This window comes from Diadema antillarum, unplaced genomic scaffold, assembly GCF_040938485.1.
Source record: "Diadema antillarum isolate AM-2024a unplaced genomic scaffold, OU_Dant_1.0 seq00001487_RagTag, whole genome shotgun sequence".
Taxonomy (NCBI): Eukaryota; Metazoa; Echinodermata; class Echinoidea; order Diadematoida; family Diadematidae; genus Diadema; species Diadema antillarum.
In genome coordinates, this window is record NW_027272226.1 from 257,877 (window position 1) to 279,014 (window position 21,138).

Here is a 21,138-nt window from a genome sequence, read left to right on the forward strand (position 1 = left end):
GCAAGATATCGATAATGGTCGATATGATACAGTAGTTTAAAAATCATCTATATTACTATTCCGTTATAACGGGTGCGGTAATAACACGTTTACTACGAATTTCTCCGTACAATACGTATAACAATGAAGTAGAAATTCAGGTCCAAAAACCATCACCCATATTCATATAGTAAAACTCTTATACAGGCCCAGATACGTTACTGTCCAGGTATAACGGAATTACCATAAAAATGACGAAAGAAAGTTCCGGTCCGGAAGACTCCTATACAAAGGGAGTTGCTTATATTTGATATCTTGCCGTCCACTCGGAAAGGAAATGTGCAGAGCATGGATTATCTACCTAATTATAGCCAGAAATTTTTTGAATGATTTATCATTCTGTACGTGGGCAGTCGGTACTTCATCTTGCTTCTTCTCAACCATATACCGGATGTACTGGATCCAGTTACTACGGCCCAGGTCCGAGCGCTTGATGGCCGCCATGTTTCGCACGTACTCGCTGGTGAAGACCCGCAGAGGCCCGTCGATATCGTCCTTTTCGATCACCGCCTGTACGACATCGCTGACGTCGTCTGCCGTTTGAATAAGTTGCTCGAAGATGTATCTATGCCGATAGAAATGAAAAACCAGGATCCTTAAAAACACCCCCTGAATGATTGACATGCACTTTGGGTATCCTTATTTCAATTCTTTCTTTCAATTCTTTCTTTTTTTTTTCTCTCGAAGATCAAATTTTTCAAGTTAATGATATGACGAAAGCAAAGTTATTTTCAAGTAATATACATAATCAATACAGAGATATCAGAGCTCGAAACTAACATTTTTCTCCAGTGGCAAATTTGGGTCCAAAAAGCTTTGAATATGACATTCTGGCGGCCCGAAAAAGAAATGAATAGTGGCTCAAAATAAATGGAAGTTTAAAATTTCAATTTGAATTTTGGTCACCAACTCGGGCCACCAAAAGACTAGCTTTTAGGAAGTTTGGTGTCAGGGCATCAATTTTTAATACAATGTATGTCGATTTTTTGAAAATAACATCACATTATCCCCTTACTCCTCCGCTTTAATTTCATGTATAACAAGACTCATAAAAGTACTTGGATGAGACTTAGGTACAACACGCGCCATCGTGGACACAAGCACACTGGACTTCATGATGTAAGTGCAATGATAAATGATATTATATATATATATATATATATATATATATATATATATATATATATAACTAATATGTATGTATATGGGTGAGAATTTTGAATGATGTACAATTGCCAATTTTCGTACCTTATGACATTCTTTCCCTTAGAACACGCCAGGATGATCTAAGAAACCAGATTTTTTCATGTCATCTCAAAGATTGGTAAATTTCCTCTCAGGAAATATATGGTTTGGTTGACTTTTGCCTGATATTTTTCATTTCACAAGGACTTAAAGCGTAAAAATACGGTAAAAACGTTATTTTCACAATAATTTTTGTTTTTCAAACTAATAATGTGCATTTTTAATGGTACGTGGCATCTAATATCTGACCATGTTCTGGATCTGACATATCATGGGTATGTACCACAAAATTATAAGAACTTTATGAGCACGTATAAAATTACAGAGAACAATTAAAATATCAAAGTCCTAAACAGACGAACGTCCGTGATGCTTTTATTTCTATCGCTGCTGCAAATTCTACTTTGTTGTCCCAACTGTAACGTATACGAAAATTTGGTGTTCCACCTAATGAACATATCCTGCAAAAATTGTACGTCTGCTGGCTGTACGTGGGACGTAATATTCTTTTATGCAAAATTATACTCAGTTTTCGTCACGGACGTGCCTCCGCTATTTTCTAATAAAGATCGTAGCCCATGAAACGTTATTGGCGATATTGTTCTGAGTCGTAATCAACTAAGATCTAGCAACACGATAATATGTTTGTTTTGAGTTTCTGTCCATCCTTTGTCAAATAGGAACCGAAATTATATTTTTAGACGAACCTCCAAGAAGAAAAGAACGTCCGTGATGATTACAACGTTTTCGAGTGGGACACCATCTTGCTTTGATGGCGATGGTGCATTTTACCTTTGGCTCTCTAGCCGAGGAGCTGCATGCCATTTTTGGAGCGGACTGAGGTTCGTCCGCAGTTTTTGGACCATTCAATTCACCAAAAACCAAGCAAATAATTAATATTTTCTCTGAAAATTCACGTCCTGATCCCCCTCTGAGCAATACATATGTTGTAAGGATGTCAAATTTCTTATAATTTGCATTGTCAATACATTTTCAAATTTTTGAAAGAGTTAGGAAGGCTAGGTACTCTCTGCCGATTAGTTATCCGTCCTGGGACATGACCCTAGTGGTAGAACGAACGTCCGTGATAATTCCAGAGAACGTCCGTGACGTATGCAATCCCTCCGATAGGGATAACTTGTCCCGAAAGTGTCCTTCATTCTTTAAAACTTTTGGCTCGAATAGCAACAAATAAAGTTTTACAAAGTAGAAAATGAGTTTAGAGCAGTAGTTTCAGAATCTTTAAGGCGTTATGTGATCATGATGAACAAACAATTGAAAATTTACTCACAATTTTACGCTTGTTTTTCCTCTAATTATACAAAAAACAGCTAAACACTTAAAACAAAGTTATAGGAAAATGGAATTTTGCGTAATCTGTAATTTCTGTGCGTTTAAATTTCTTTCTAATGAGGTTCTGGAGACAATTTGTACTGTTACAGGTTCTGAAAGTTTTGCTCACGGACGTTCTGTCCGAGAAAGGAAATTTCTGACAATTACAAATATATCACTGCACATAAGATTAATGTTAGTTGAAAATATTACTAAATCACCGAGCCGCTCATACCCGAAAGTGAATAGCGTTCAGCACTCAATTTACCTGTGATAACAAACGGAAAACTTTTTTTCACGGATGTTCGTTGGTTGAATAAGTCAGTGGATTACATAGTAGGAGAAAGAGGATCAGTGCCACTTTTTAGTGACAGGTGCTCTAAGTGTTTATCTTTTGAGTATGGTAGCTGCCGTCTCAAACAGAAGACATCCAGTTTTGGTCCCCATAACGGACGTTCGCTGTAATTGTCATGATATTAAATGCCTTAATTCATTCTTATTTTTCTCTTCATGACGATTTTTCTCTCATTCCCTCAATAGCCTGAACATGCTGCGACCAAACAGAAAACAAAAACAAAACAAAACAAACCAAAACAAATCCGAAAAGTGCTACGCAATCACATTCAGGATAATGACGGAAGAAGTCTGTAATGAGCATGTGTTGAATAAGAAAAGGAAAAGTTTCAAAAGGACGTGGACAGTGGTGGAAGCAGCTGAATGAAAACGACTGAGAAACAGAGAAGGGATCGAGTTCCAACACACAGAGAAAAGAATTGCCAGTGCACTCCCGTTATACCAAATTCCTCTGGAGAAGTTTTTGTTTGTTTGTTTGTTTTTTATTCATCGAAATGCCGTCACGAGCGAACAAAAATCATGCAGTATACAATTATTGTCTGATGAAAACACACAAATCCTCCGCTTATCATCACATGGTGTTGTTTTATACTCATCAATGAAAAGCAATATTCATTTGTAATTTTTCCAAGATTTTTTTTTCATTTTCCATTTCAGAGACAGAGAGATCGTCAATTTGTTTGTGCTTTTGTGCTTACTTTGAAAACACATGTTAAAAAAGTAATGATTAAGAATAGGTTTAAGGTTGCACTTTGATACGTTCGCTCTTCCAAAGATTCGTTACTCCGATGTCCAAAGGTTTGTTATTCCAAAATGGAAAAAAAAAATTGTAGTTCATTCAGGAGGTTTGTTATTAGAAATGTCCTTCGAAAAATAGATATTAAGGATTATTATTTTTAGGTCCGTTCTTCTAAAAGTGGAATGGGCCTGATATTCGTTTAAGTGAAAACGGTTATGATGAGGTTTTAAAATTGGAGGATTTTAATTGTTAACTTGTTTCTCCACATTTGGATAATCGAACATAATTTTTCATGTTCCAATTAATAAGCCTTTTGGTTAACCTTCGGAGCTTCCTATCATTTACCGAATAAAAAAGCTTCATAATTATACAAACTCTATCAATTTTCGTATTGACAAACTGTATGAATAACGAGCCTCCTAAATGACGCGCTACAAAAGGTTTGTTATAACAAACCATATTGTATAATATCGAAGTCACAAACATCCATCCAAGTTATATGGACTTATTGTGTCTTGTTATGACGAAACTTCGCAGTATCGAACCTATTATCATTTCTGACTAATATAATAACACAAATTCTCCTCGGTAACAGTGTGTAACGCAAGGAGCAAACAGAGGGATTTCTTCCTAACGTATTCGTTTGCCCTCCCCAGCTTAACTTCGTATTTCTATAACGGAACACATTTCTGTTGTTTTTCTATATTAATTCTTTGTCATAATTTTAGCTGTGATCATGTTCGTTATATAAAAAGCAAATTTTGCATTGTAGACTTTATATAACAAGTTTAGGACCTGAATATTTACTTCATGATAATGAAATTTTGATAAATATATTCGTTCTCAAGGATGGACTACGTCACTGAGATTACACGTACGTTTATACGTTCATTTACGAGAGATGGAAAAATTGTTTTCTTTGATGTGTGAGAAGATAAACAAGCTTATATGATTGAGAATTGATAATATCTATTCAGGATTTTGCAGAGGAGTTTGTTCTCGACATGAAATTGCTGTTTGTTGTGAGTAGAATGCGTTTCCAACTCAAGAGAGCTGCATTGCTCAATATCTTGTTTGTTCCGAACGTCCGTGAGCTACATGCGAACTTCTGTGATGAAAACTATGCTATGTTTGTTGGGTTATAGAGACTGCCCAGATGAGATACATATTAAAAAGGTATATTATTATTTTGGAGTGAGGATTAAAGTATGGGATAGTGAAATAAGAGGTGAAAATATTGAGTTTCTGTAAAATGCGCGTAAAGTTAAGAAAGTGTTTAGCGGAAGAGCAATATTTCCACAGAAATGACGAATTTAGTTAAATCATCAGTTGTCTACCATTACGTACAGGTTAAGAGTACAAGCTTAATATTCTGCAATCACGTACACATGTCCCTTAAGATATTTCGTTAGGATTTTGAACTGAATCAGATCTTTGGAAACTATGTTAAATGGTATTCAAATGTATGTGCAGTACTATTCCTCACGGACGTTCGCTGCTCTGGACATGGTAAACTTCAGCGGTGAATAAAAACTTGTTCCTCTGGGAAAATCCTAGTATAATTGGGTTCATATTAAAGCTTGAGTTATACTCTTTCAGGTAAGATGAATGATTTGGAGAATTTCCTACTTTTTAAATTTTGCCTTGTTTTGGCTCAATTGTACATCGTTCAAAATTCTGACCCATATATGTTACCGTGCACCTCAAAACGAACATAAAGTCGCACACACTGATTTTGCGTGAGGACTGAGAATAAGTGAAATGGGTCAACCTAGCCGAACTTGACTTTTTCATATTTTCTGAAAGAGCGGGTCTTCTTTTACATTATGCTAAAATTTGGTATCATAAAACGGGCAGGAAAGTGTGTTTTTTAGCAGTTTATCTCGAACATTTTTGGTAAAAAAGTGTGATTAGGTGTGTCTTTAGAATCCCTTTTTCATTAATTTTCTGAAAAACCATGTCCACACTATTCACTTTCAACTCTAATAACTTTTGAAAGGATAGTGCAACTGCTTTGAAAAGGGGCATTAATTATGGACAGAATGTGTTAATGAGGCATGCTTAATTTCAGTTTAATCTGATAATCCTTTCATTGTTGTTACTCTGGTGGTTTACTTCCTGTTTTTTGTCCCATTCATCGCACAGCCAGCACGGTTTGGTAAAGATTAAGGGCTTGAATAGACACTGTACTTCAGAGCCTCTTTTCTCAGTTCACACTTTTCCTGGGTTTGTGCTTTCTTTCCAGTATTTAGATAAGTTAGGAGAGTCCATTTGATTTGAGTTATACATCATTTCAAAGCTTAAAGTCTGGTCTTTCAGAATATGGTCTTAACTAAAAATTCATGTCTGGCGACTTTTTGTTTGTTTTGAGGTGCAGGGTCATATAATATATATATATATATATATATATATATATATATATACATACCGTGCGGGGAAAACAATCTGACTTACTTTAAATGTGGGTTGATGGTCCTGGCTTGTTGTAAGGTTATTAGGTCGAAGGCGGCTCTCGTAGGTAAACGTCTTTCTTCCACTATGTTGTCGTTGATTTTAGAGTCAACAGGTCCAGGGATGATTGACGTTACTCTATCAAGAAGACGTGTTTGAATTATTCATATAATACATTTTCAAAGCCATCAAATTTCCCCGTATACTATACATCATATACAGCAACTCGGACAGATGTGTACTTGTTTATTTCATTTGTACCTTTTGAAATATATTAAACAATATTATAACATCCAATACACAGACATGCATAAATAGTCTAATTCTAAACTAGTCGAATTAAAGACAAAGAGAAGATACAAAAAATATATTCCATAATTATAATACAATATCTCTTACAAAAACTGATAATCAATGGGCAACCTCACACCTGATGTTATGTGCCTTCATTCGAGGAGCCATACTTTCAGTAAGTCCATCTAAGGCATGTTTTGAAGCAGTGTACAAATCGTAGAACGGAAAACCTGCCAGAAAACAATACAAAAAAGGAACAAACCATAATTTCTAAATATAATTCAGGAAAAATCCACAAGTAATGTATCTGTCTTGGTAGGTGAGTGTTATGGGGAAAGATATCTGATTCTTTGAATGCATTTGATATGTTGCAAACTAGCTGCTGGCATGTAACAGACAAACGTCAATTTACTGTCGTCTTTCTTTGATTTTCTTCTTTATTTTTCAATTCTCAAGTTTGGCTTTTGTCAAGGGATATGGCGTGAGCAGAGCAATAATGAGCGTGTATATGTATGCGTACTTTCTACAGTTGACTTTGAGTAACTGTCAATATGGATTTGGAAACTTGAACTATTTAAATCAAAGTCATCAAAACCATCTACACAGGCAATTTTCTTTTGTTACTTGCATTTCCTTTAGTTCTGTTTGCGTTGAGACATTGATACAATTGAAATTTTGAGGATACACATCACACATGTGACGTACCATTTACTCCTGTGATGGAACTCATGTTGATGATGTGACCGTACCGCTGCCTTTTCATGTGCGGTAACACCGCCTGCATCATCCGGGCCGTACCGAAGAAGTTGGTGTCCATGACAGCGCGCACGTTGTCCAATGAAGCTTCCTCTAATGGAGCGAGTGATGCAACCCCGGCGTTGTTGACTTCAAACATATATTCATGAGAAATATTGTGGTTTTTATCTTTAAATTCTGCATTTTTCTCGAAAGCCATAATTGAAAAAAATATAACGATGAAACAGCAAAAAAAAAAATGATGTTGTGAATAAATTAAATACCTATAAAGTAATCGTTTTGTACTTATGATGTGGTAGAGTTGAACACGCTATTCAAAGTCCCTGTGGCATGATAGGGCTATGAATGTAATATAGGCATTTCTACGGATTAATTATGGAGGAATGTATTTGTACTTATACACATTTCTTGGGGGAAAATATTCACTAAAAAGCAGCATTAACTTTGCCACATAAAAACGCCATGGATCTTCTTTTCTTTTTCATGTTTTTGACATTGTAATTAACTGGAATTGGAGTTGTGTAGGGGCTATTTAGTCGTTATAAAAGAAAACAGAAAACAAAAATCATATGAGTAAATTTCTTAGGAACACTTTATACTCTGACATAAAGCCAGGAATTAAAATTTCGAATGCACATTTATTATGATGACTGAAAAAAGGAAAATACATTCGCTTTATAAAATACAGCTGTCATGGCAGCATTGGACCAGATGGTGCTAAGTACTTTGAATTTGTAAACAACATTTACGGCACTTTCTTTGCTGTTATCAAGTTCAATGCAATTCCAATCAACACTGACTTTCGTTTTTCACATAAATTTATGATATTATCTCCCACACGATCTAAACATATAATTATGCAAGTTTGACTCACAAGTGGTTACTGATTGATTCGTGCAAAGGAAAATACTTGCCATACAAGGTAGTTGAGTTTTCAAAACTAATCAATCTAAAATCGCACCTTTGCCCGAATGTCTGACGCGAACTCAACATAATCATGCAAGTTTGACTCAGAAGTGGTAATTGACTGATGTCTACAAGGAGAAAGTACTTGTTGCAAAGCAGTTGAGTCCTGAAAAAACAAACAAACAATCAATCAATCTATAGCTGCACCTCTGCCCGCATGTTTGCACAAGATCATTTATGGTTAACAACCGTGTTTCCTGCGGGAGATAACTGTAGCGTCATTGCGTATATTACGTAAATTTTATCATTTTCATTCAACTGAACTATCACGAAGTTGGAGCAATGATTTTATCTTTATTGATTATTTAATCAATGCCAAGCAGAACAGCTTGATTGCACGTCTTCCGCCCAATGAACAACAATTATATACATAGACTTTGATTTGGTTTGATTTGGTTTATTGGTTTCTGTATCATCATTGTACATATACACATTCATGTACAAACATAAATATGATAATATATACAAGTATTTTCTTGTTCATTGCCTGTGTACAATGTACAGCAAAAGTACAACAGAACATACTACAATGAATAATACACAGGGGCTACAGCATAAGCGTAGCTTGATTTGCGTGCAGCCCCCGTAGCATAACATAATATTATAATGTACATCGGAAGGAGAATAGGAGGGAGGGATGACTTGCATAGAGATAGGATAGTTGAAAGGAGAAAGGGAAGGGAGAGGTTTGTCTGCTTTCACTAAAGGTTTATACAAAATAAAATCACCTGTATCACTGAGTAGCAAGACATTACAAAGTATTTCTTCAACGAGGTACAGGTGGACAGCTGATACAGGTCATGGTCGGTTACATAATCATTATTACATAATCGATTAATTGTGTCGATATTTGTACGAAAGAATTTCGTGTATATAACAATGACAATGGAATTACTGATATTCAGATAACAACATCGTTTTTACAGCCTTCCTAAAAGAATACGTGGACTTTAAACTTCGAATTTCAGAAGGAAGAGAATTCCAAACATCGGGTCCGGTGTGTCTGACAGATTTCAGAGCCATCACTGTTTTGGGATTATACAAGTGAAACTTATCAGATTGTCTTGTTGGATAAGAATGTATTTCCTTATTTAATTGAAATAATGAGTAAAAAGAAGATGGCAACTGACCATTATGTAAGCGAAACATAAAGAGTGAGTTTTGCAAAAAATTAATGTCATTTACCTTAAGTGTTCTTAATTCTGCGAATAAAGGATCTGAATGGTCTCGATAACCTGAGTTGGTGCATATACGTATTGCTTTCTTTTGCAAAAGTAATATACTATCAATGTGGCTTTTTGATGTTGCCCATACAATGTTGCAATAAGAAATATGCGATAATATCAATGAATTATATAATATAAATAAAATATTCTGAGGGACATAATACTTTAACTTTTGAAGTATACCAACATTACGAGATACTTTATCAGAGATATATTGTACATGAACATTCCATTTCATATTTTCATTTATATATATTCCGAGGAATTTAATACTCTCTTTTTGTTCCAATAATACACCATCCACCATAATATTTAAATGTTGCATTTCATTATTGTGCTTCTTGTTATAGAAATACATAAAATTTGTCTTTTTCAGATTAAGTGATAATCTATTACTCTTAAACCTGTTACGACCAAAATCACTCTGAGAATGATCGCACAAAAGAAACAATCAACTGATGTTCAGGCGGTTTATTAACAGTGATATTGTGGGTACAGACTGGTAATCAGCATCACATCAGTACAATAATGATCACTAGAAACAAATATAAGTCAGTAATGGAATCACTTACTCACTAAATCACGAAATCCCTACAGTTTCCTGGTAGTGTCCAAATACGATGCTTGATGCACAAATGAATGATCCGCGATGCACCGATGAATGATTCCTTCGACGTAACTCCAGAGGCGCAGGTTACGATAGTCCACGGTATAGATCCGGGATAAAATCCACGAAATATGTCCACGGCGAAACGTGCAGAGTCCAAATGTTGTGACGACCACGTCCAGTTGATGCGTTGAATGATGATTCACTTTCTGTCCAGCTAGGAATCCAGCCCGTCACAGCTTTTCCGTAACAATGTCCATTGACATAAAAATGGTATCTATCCCCAATGAAGGCAAATTAATTATCTGCAGGCAAAATGTCTCCCAGGCCTTATCTCCACAAACATAACAGGTCAGCAGGTAACACAGGACTGACTATAACAAGTCGCTTCAGAGCCAGAAGTGACGTAACTCTCAGAGCAGAGGTGTTGGGTACTCTGCCTACTGCAGAATTTCTCTGGCTTATATACTATCCATTCACCCCCTTCTAGCACATTCTATAACTCTCTCCAACCTACTAGCCAGTCCAAGTTCCAGGAAACCTGGATGACTCACTGCCTAACTATGTACAAAACATCATTACCAAAATTAACTACCAATCACATTGGGCTACAGGGACAGTGCCTCACTCAGCCAAACATGTAAACACTTCCCAGAACTTTCTGGAAATGAATGAAATCATTCTAAATTGAGTGAGCTATATTGTATTTCCTGTTACATGCATATACTGTGTAGCTACATTGTATACCACCTAAAAAATTCTCCACTGATCTGGTCAGCCTGTGTGTACTATATCTATACCATGTAGAATGTTCTCCACGAATCTGGTCAACCTGTGTACATACACATTAAAACAGCCAGGCATACAGTACATCATACATGTACGTGTACATAACTACTAGTGTGTACATTTGTGACACCATCCCCCATGGGAAAAAGAAAGCCTTGCTGTAGCAAGGGTTTCTTTTACCTTCACAATTTCTCATTGTTATTTACAATGAATGTGAGGTAAAATCCAAGTCAGGCTACAATAATCACATACTATCACATGCCTTTTGGATAGCTGTTTTAATTCCATGTTATCTTTTCATGGATACCATTTACAATAATATTGCTTGGATTCTCAGAGCTTATGCAATCATATCAAACTGTTTTGCACACATTAATGAATATGCTAAACACATACACTGGAAATGATATATGGTGAAAACTTTTCACCTTTGATACTCTCTTCATGTTACACTCTTGACAGAGCATCGGCAATTACATTGTTCTTGCCTGCCACATGTTTGATTTTGAGTGCATATGGCTGCGTCATCATGCTCCATCTGAACAACCTGTTGTTCTTCATTTTGAACCGGTCTAAAAAGACCAAGGGGTTGTGGTCAATATAGACCGTGATCTCCCCTTTGCTATTTGTCAAGTACACTTCGTATTGCTGGAGGGCAAGGATGAGACTGAGAGCCTCCTTCTCAATTGTGGAGTACTTCTTCTGGTATGTGTTCAATTTTTTGGAGAAGTAGCTAACTGGTCGTTCAGTGCCTTCTTCATCTTCTTGGAGCAAAACCGCTCCCACTCCTACATCGCTCGCATCTATTGCCACCTTGAATGGCTTTGCGAAGTCAGGAGCTGCCAAAACAGGCTCATTAGCAAGGACTGCCTTTAGTTTCTCGAAGGCTCTTTGACACTCATCAGTCCACGTGTACTTCGCCTTGCCCTTCAGCAGGTTTGTTAGGGGGGTGACTACAGTGCTGAAATTCGGTACAAATTTCCTGTAGAAACCAGCCATGCCCAGAAATCTGAGCAACTCCTTCTTGGATTGGGGGATGGGAAAGCCTAGTATAGCCTCTACCTTGGCTTCTCTTGGCAATACTTGTCCCTGACCGACTACATGCCCGAGATACACCACTTTGGCCTTTGCAAATTCACTCTTTGCCAGATTAATCACCAATCCGGCCTCCCTGAGTCGATCAAAAAGTTGCCGCAAGTGTGTAATGTGCTCCTCCCACGTGTCACTGTACACTAGGATGTCATCAATGTATACTACACAATTATCAAGTCCGGCAATGATTTGGTTTGTCAGCCGTTGGAAGGTGGCTGGAGCATTTTTCATGCCGAATGGCATTACTTTGCATTGGAACAAGCCATCTGGTGTAGCAAAGGCAGAAATTTCTCTGGCTTTGTCGGTCAAGGGCACTTGCCAGTATCCCTTGAGAAGGTCTATTTTACTGACATATGCAGAATTTCCGACCCTGTCAATGCAGTCTTCTAGTCTGGGAATGGGGAAAGAGTCTGTTTTCGTCACGGCATTCACCTTTCTGTAATCAATACAGAATCTTTGAGACCCATCCGGTTTGGGCACCATGACGATTGGGGAGCTCCAACTGCTTTTACTCGGTTCTATTATGTCATTGTCTAGCATGTATTGAACCTCTTCCCTTACTTTTTGCAGTTTGCTCGGGTTTAGTCTGTAAGGGTTCTGCTTGATAGGGTCAACATCTCCTACATCAACATCATGTACAGCCAGAGGGGTGCAACCTGGTTTGTCTTTACACAGTTCTTTGTACTCATGTAACAGACTAGTCACATCTTTCCTCTGATTTTCAGGTAGGTAGTTCAGTGCCTCATCTACTTTCCCTAACATCTCTGAGTTAGACAACCTGGCACTAGAGGGCTCACTTCCATGCTCATCTTGAGCTTCCCCCTCTTCCTCTACTTCCTCTTCTACCACCTGAGCTACGCCTACTGGCTGACTAGCCTTTCTCTCATAGTACTCTTTCAGCATGTTTACATGACACACCCTCTGATCTTTTCGTCTGTCTGGCGTACTGATCACATAGTTCACATCATTGAGTTTCTTTTTGACATAGTACGGGCCACTGAACTTGGCTTTCAGTGGTTCACCTTGTATGGGCAGCAGTACAAGAACTTTGTCACCTGGGTTGAAAGTTCGGGCTTTGGCATTTTTGTCTGCCTTTCTCTTCATAGAGTCTTGTGACACTTTCAAGTGTTCCTTAGCTACCTCACAAGCCTTTGAAAGCCTTTCACGAAACTTTGACACGTAGTCAAGTAGGTGGACCTCATCATCCTCCGTCATGAATTTCTCTTTGATGAGCTTCAGTGGGCCCCTGACTTCATGACCGTACACCAACTCAAATGGGCTAAAACCCGTCGACTCATTTGGGGAGTCCCTCGTTGCAAACAGCAGGAAAGGGATGCCCTTATCCCAATCCTCGGGATACTCCTCACAAAATGCCCTAATCATTGTCTTTAGGGTCTGGTGGTAGCGCTCCAACGCACCTTGGGATTGGGGATGATAAGCTGACGACTTCAGCTGCTTCACACCCAAACGATACATCACCTCTTGAAATATGCCTGACATGAAATTTGACCCTTGGTCAGACTGCACTTCCTTGGGCAACCCATACCTAGTGAAAAACTGTACTAGAGCATCTACCACAGTCTTAGCAGTGATATTTCGCAATGGGATAGCCTCTGGAAACCGTGTAGACATATCCATGATTGTCAAGAGGTACTTATGACCCGACCTAGTCCTAGGCAAAGGTCCAACACAGTCAACTAGAACCCGACTGAATGGTTCTTCAAACGCAGGTATCGGAATCAATGGCGCCGGCTTCACTGAATGCTGTGGTTTACCAGCCACCTGACATGTGTGACAAGTCTTGCAAAACTCAGCCACATCCACATTCAACCCTGGCCAATAGAAATGCCTCATGATCCGATCCTTTGTCTTTCTGACGCCTAAATGGCCGCCAACAGGTAACTCGTGAGCAATCCTCAAGATCTCACCGCGGTAACTAGGAGGGACAACAACTTGACGGACCACCGTCCAATCCTCATCAGCTGGCCTATGGGGAGGTTTCCACTTCCTCATCAAAATGCCATCTTTGACATAATAGCACTCAGGGACCTTTTCAGCCTCAGCCTCAGAACACGCCGTCTGAGACAAGCCTTTCAACTCAGAGTCTGCCTGCTGTGCTTCAACCAAGGAAGACTTGCTAAACAGCCCATCACTGTTAGCCTCGGAGCCTAATACAGCAACCCCATCATTCAAATCCTTGAAAAAGGTTTCTGCCAACCAAACACCGGAATTCTCCTCCACATCAACAAAATCCGCATCATCTTGAACAGCTCTACGAGCCTGAGACCTAGTCACAACACAATCTGGGAAAATCCCAGGAAATTCCTCCTGCAACTGCTCAGTTTCAGCAACCACCACTGGTTTCTCCGAAACAACTGGAGACGCAACCACCTTGTCCCCAGCCAAGTCATTCCCCAACAAAAAGTCAATGCCTACCATGGGCAACTCAGGAACAACTCCAACAGTAACAGGACCAGAAACTAGGTCACACTTCAAATCCACTCTATACAGTGGCACTGACATATAACTGCCATCAACAGTCTGAATCAAGACTTTTGCATTTACTGCACTATCTGGTGGAAAAGTCATACCACCATCCACCATCAACGACTGAGAGGCCCCCGTATCCCTCAGGATAACCACTGGCTTACCTGCCTCACCAGAAGTACATGGGGTCACCTCACCATCAAACAAAAAGCTATGATAGCTCTCATCCACCTGCTTCATCCTATCTTTGAATTTGGGAGATTGACTTTCAATGGCCTGTGTTTCACTGAACGGGACACTGTTTTTGGGTAGGACACTTTTTGACATGACAAATCCCAAGTCCTTCTTTGTTTTGTTTTGCAACTTCCAACACTGTGACTTTACATGCCCTGTCTTGTTACAGTGAAAACATTTAATGACATTTGCACTTGTACCGGACCCTTTGTCAGATTGAGGCTTTGGTGTCGATGAAGTTTCAGAACTCGTGCCTTTTTCAAAACCAGCATTCTTTGGACTGCTCGACTGATTTTTGTCTCTCTTATTTCCAGAGAAATTCCTGAAAGGTGGTCTGTTGTCATTTCTGTGGGTCAACTCATACTCATCAGCCTTCAAGGCTGCTTTATGCAAACTTGTCACTTTGTGATCATCCAAATGCGACCTCACACTGAAAGCAACACTCTTTTTGAATTCTTCCAAGAGAACAACCTCACGTAGGTTATCAAAATCCTGATCCACTTTCAGGGACCTGTACCACCTATCGAACATCATTTCTTTTTCACGAGCAAACTCAACATGTGTCTGGCCTGGTTTGCGGTACGAATTTCTGAACTTGTGTCTGTACGCCTCTGGCACCAACTCATAAGCATTCAACACTGCTTTCTTGACTGTAGCATAGTCACGTGATTGCTCTTCAGAGAGAGATGAGTACACATCAGCTGCTTTGCCGACAAACACACTTTGAAGGAGCAAGGGCCAAAATTCCTGTGGCCAGTTCAAACTGTTAGCCACCTTCTCAAATGACACAAAATATGCATCAACTCTGTTTTCTTCAAACTTTGGCACCAATCGAATGTTCTTGGCCAAATCAAATTCAGAGGGAGCCCTTTTACGATTTCCAACAGTTTGTGCATGAGTCAATTCCATCTCACGCAATTTCAGTTGCTGCTCCACTTCAAATTTCTTCTGTTCCATTTCAAGTTTCTTCATTTCCAGTTCTTTTTGTTCTTTCTCCCTCTCTCTTTCCAATCTCATCTTCTCTTTCTCCATTTCCATTTCTTTCTCCTTCATTTGCAATTTAGCAAGCTCAAGCCGTGTCTGATCTGAAATTTGAGCTTGATCAAGAGTATGAATTTCTTCTTTGAGCTCCATGTGACCAGCTACTAAGTCAAGAATTTCTGACTTTCTTACACCTTGTGGAACATCAACATTCAAATGCTGTGCAATAGCAGTCAAATCACATTTGCGTAACCTTTGCAAATCTTTGAGGGACAAATCTGTCCTCTGAACAAATGCCTGAACATCCATTGTACTGATTGACATTGTCACACTGTATTACACACAATATACAATTGAACAACTAACTCAACTGGTATTATGTCTGTACCAATATTCTGGCTTCCGGAACGTTCCAAATTCTAAGTTTTGGCTTTAAATTCACTTCCCGGACAAGCCCCCAATTTTGTTACGACCAAAATCACTCTGAGAATGATCGCACAAAAGAAACAATCAACTGATGTTCAGGCGGTTTATTAACAGTGATATTGTGGGTACAGACTGGTAATCAGCATCACATCAGTACAATAATGATCACTAGAAACAAATATAAGTCAGTAATGGAATCACTTACTCACTAAATCACGAAATCCCTACAGTTTCCTGGTAGTGTCCAAATACGATGCTTGATGCACAAATGAATGATCCGCGATGCACCGATGAATGATTCCTTCGACGTAACTCCAGAGGCGCAGGTTACGATAGTCCACGGTATAGATCCGGGATAAAATCCACGAAATATGTCCACGGCGAAACGTGCAGAGTCCAAATGTTGTGACGACCACGTCCAGTTGATGCGTTGAATGATGATTCACTTTCTGTCCAGCTAGGAATCCAGCCCGTCACAGCTTTTCCGTAACAATGTCCATTGACATAAAAATGGTATCTATCCCCAATGAAGGCAAATTAATTATCTGCAGGCAAAATGTCTCCCAGGCCTTATCTCCACAAACATAACAGGTCAGCAGGTAACACAGGACTGACTATAACAAGTCGCTTCAGAGCCAGAAGTGACGTAACTCTCAGAGCAGAGGTGTTGGGTACTCTGCCTACTGCAGAATTTCTCTGGCTTATATACTATCCATTCACCCCCTTCTAGCACATTCTATAACTCTCTCCAACCTACTAGCCAGTCCAAGTTCCAGGAAACCTGGATGACTCACTGCCTAACTATGTACAAAACATCATTACCAAAATTAACTACCAATCACATTGGGCTACAGGGACAGTGCCTCACTCAGCCAAACATGTAAACACTTCCCAGAACTTTCTGGAAATGAATGAAATCATTCTAAATTGAGTGAGCTATATTGTATTTCCTGTTACATGCATATACTGTGTAGCTACATTGTATACCACCTAAAAAATTCTCCACTGATCTGGTCAGCCTGTGTGTACTATATCTATACCATGTAGAATGTTCTCCACGAATCTGGTCAACCTGTGTACATACACATTAAAACAGCCAGGCATACAGTACATCATACATGTACGTGTACATAACTACTAGTGTGTACATTTGTGACAAACCACATAGATAATTTCGGTAATTCAGTGTTAAGAGTTCTTAGGAGCGAATGAAAATCAGAATTGGAACAAAATACATTGGTGTCATCAGCAAACATGATATATTGCAGTGACTTAGATGAGTTTGAAATATCATTTACATACACTAGAAATAATAACGGTCCCAATATGGATCCTTGTGGGACTCCACATTGTATAGGTAATACTTCAGAGTTAACAGATTCATAGTACACATATTGCTTTCTATTTAACAAGTAATCTTTAAACCATTCAAGTGGAATGCCACGAACACCATAGGACTGCAATTTACGTATGAGGATAGTGTGGTCAAGAGTGTCGAATGCCTTGCTTAGGTCCATGAAAACACCGATGACATGTTTTTGTTCAGCTAAGGCAGTCGACACTCTATCGTATAATTGGGCTAGTGCCATATCTGTTGAATGAAATTTCCTGAAACCATACTGGTCTTGGTTAAATATATCATATTGTGTCAAAAAATCATACAATCTGTTATATACAAGCCTTTCTATTACCTTAGAAATACTAGGAAGAATAGAAATAGGACGGTAATTTGATACAAAAGAAGAGTCATCTTTTTTATATATGGAACAACTTTAGCAATTTTACATGCATTCGGAAATATACCAGTTGAGAGTGACAAATTACAAATGTACACTAAGGGTGTCAGTATACTACCAATAATCTGTTTTAAAAAATACGTACTCATTTCATCATGACCAGTTGCATAAATTGATTTTAATGAGTGAACAATGTCAAGAATCTCACCATAATCTGTTGGTTTAAAAAATAATGACTTATCATTTGACGCACCTAAATGCTGCGAAAAATCAGTTTGTGTGGGATCTATTTTTGAAGCTTGACTAGGACCTATAGCAACAAAATACTCATTGAAACAACATGCTATATCCCTAGGGTTACAGAGTGTTTGACCGTCACGCATAATTTGAAATGTTGACATATTCTTTTGCTTACCAATAACATCATTAATAATTAATAGACAAGGAAGCAGCATTCATTTCTTTTCTTTTCTGTTCTTCAGTGAAATCATTTGAGAATCGGATATGTGCTAGCAAGAAAGCGCAAATCATCATAATTCATTTCAGCCATATCCTTTGTTGAAATAGCGATTTATTCAAGTATACGTTCATGAGTGATCGTTTCAAGATAATCACATTTGTTTTAGGCTAGGACTCAGAGGATGTGTGTAACAGTTTGCAAGCATGGGGAGAATTATAGCTGTGCGATTACGATCTTAAATTTAGGGCGTACTTCTGTCAGTTTGCACGTCGCTTACTCAGTAAAAAAGAACACCAACATAATCTTTCATCATTCTCTTTCTAAAAATGCAACTTTTCAATGGAAATTTTGTTCGCTCGAGAGAACACGTTATGAACACACAGTCCATATTTTGATTCTCCCTGCCACTGAGTCTGATATTCAAATTTAAGTAGCAATATTACTAACTGCAATACTTAACTGGCGTTTCTATTACCTGGTTGTCGTTGTTTTTGTTTTTATAGGGTTTCCCTCTTATGTGATGGCGAAAGAAAAAGATGTACAACAGAATGTTGTGGTATTAATAAAGAACTCACTGAGAATATCGATGCGGCCGTAGTCTTTCACAACCGTCTCCACAGATTCTGCCACTGAGGTGTCATCTACCACGTCTAGCTGACGGATGTGAAGCGTGTCATCGAGGGCTCCGCCCGCCGCCTCCTCCAAGGGACCCTTCTTCTTCACGTTTCTCATCGTGGGGATGACGAGATACTTTTTGGCCGCATCCTTCGCGAATCGCACCGCCATGCTCAGCCCGATGCCCGACGAACAGCCAGTGATGAGCATCACTTTTTGCGCCATCGCGTAGTCTCAGAATTGGCTGCAGAAAAGGATTTGGCATGGTACGTCATCATTGAATTGATGAAAAGAAGAACAATAAAAGAACAGCAAAATGCTCTTGTTTGAATGTCATAACCTTTCTGTATATGATATTATTATGTATATACATGATTATGATATGACCATGACGTGACGTTGTCAATCAACACCGAATATGAAGAACTCATACTCATGAGGAAAGGGGTTTTGAAAATTAGAGTCCTTTGCTGTGTGTGCAACAAAAATGGAATTGAGCTGGTCCAAAACTCACATTAATTAATGTAATTCCCTTCAAATTCTTTTGCTTTTGTTTTTTCCAAAGTATCGATGCTAAAAAGAAGAAATATATCTTTACCGAAAATGAAATTGAGACAAAAAGAAAAACTTTGCCAAAACAAACAAAAAAACACTCATAAAAGATGAATATTTCTATTCATACCTTCAGTTCCGTTGCCTACCAACAGTTTGACGATCTCGGGCGAGTGTTCTTTAGGCGAGTGAGGTTAGGTGCACTATGAGAATGCTTTACGTGGTGAAGGGCGTTTGATATGGTCCGGTGGCCTTGATAGATTGATGACGATACTGATGACGACATTTAGAGATGTGTTTCGATTGCCGGTTTACAGTATTGTTGTTGATGTTGTTGTTTTTTAATAAATCGTTTCTATTTTTTTCGAGTAGGTAGTAAATTCCCGCAGTTTGGAACATACGTGATATATATGTAAGATATATATATATATATATATATATATATATATATAATATACATATATATATATATATATATAATATATATATACATATATATATATATATACATATATATATATATATATATAATATATATATATATATATATATATATATATATATATAATATATATATATATAATATATACAGGTGTCTGGAGAAAAAAAAACTATACACTTTTGAAATGGTTGCCAAATAATAAATATATGATTCTGGGGGAAAAGGTTTATATATATGGATAGCTGCGTGACTATGGACTTAACTTTCATATGACACCAAAATGTCTAAAGATAATTCATGGTTGAGTGAGTACTGGTCACTTTTGTAAAGGGTATGAAAATCAGGCTGCGCAGGAATTAGCCTTTTAAATTTGCGACATGTGAGTCCGTTTGAGCTTACAAAGCTGAAGTTGATATGATAAATTTATGATCAATTGCGATCAGATTGAGTTTGTTGGGTGAATTTTATGGTTTATCAAACCAAACTTTTATGCATGAGTAAACCCCAGTTGCATTTATTTCATTGTAACATTGCAGATTTCACTGGTAGACTCAATGGTGTGTTCATGTGAGTCAGGATGAGGTGATGGTACATGTTGCAATTTTCATGTTACACACTCTTATTTTTTACATTTTCTGTGACTTGAATGAAAACCTTTCCCAACATTGCAGTTATTTTCAGCTACTGACTACTTATTATTCAGGTTACCCAGTGACCTAAAGAATAAGAAGCTGACATCCTTGACATTCTTTTTTTTTGACAATTCATAATTGAATATTCAATGTTACATAATCCCTACCGGGGTATTAAGTAAGTCAATGAGAATGATGTTCAATGTGGGGTTGAGGTTTTTATTCAAATTCAGTGATGTTAAAAGATCTAACAGTGTGTAACAGTGTGTCACTTGATCATGATACATTAAGAATAAATTAAGAGCTGTAAGTTGTTACTCAGCCCTCATTCATCTTGGAGTCTTGGACTGCCAACCAAAGATGGAGAGGCCTCAGTTCACACCGCAGCAGCGTTCTTTTATGGTAACAGAATACCATTTTGGTGTCATATGAAAGGTGAAACCATACTGTAACTATCCTTACAAATAAATATTTTCCCCGAACAGATTGTAATTGATCATGAATTTATCATATCATGGACCTACGTAGGTCCATGATCATATCAACGTCAGTTTTGTAAGCTCCAACGGACTCACCTCTCGCAAAATTGGAAGGCTAATTCCTGCGCAGCCTAATTTTCATATCCTTTACAAATTAAAGTGAGCAGTGCTCATCTAAGCATGAAATATTGTCAGACTTTTTGG

The 21,138-nt window shown here is 38.1% G+C and overlaps 1 protein-coding gene across 1 annotated transcript in view; it reads right to left on the reverse strand.

The window, feature by feature from the left end:
* LOC139709995 (retinol dehydrogenase 8-like) overlaps window positions 1-19,054 on the reverse strand; it is a 29,197-nt gene extending 10,143 nt beyond the window's left edge. The window contains exons 1-5 of the mRNA XM_071621948.1: window positions 18,790-19,054; window positions 7,160-7,339; window positions 6,589-6,684; window positions 6,164-6,296; window positions 385-604 (exon numbers count right to left, since the gene is read on the reverse strand). Of these exons, the coding sequence (XP_071478049.1) occupies window positions 385-604; window positions 6,164-6,296; window positions 6,589-6,684; window positions 7,160-7,339; window positions 18,790-19,054 (894 nt within the window). The remainder of the gene's footprint in view (window positions 1-384; window positions 605-6,163; window positions 6,297-6,588; window positions 6,685-7,159; window positions 7,340-18,789) is intronic.
* Window positions 19,055-21,138: the final 2,084 nt, after the last annotated feature.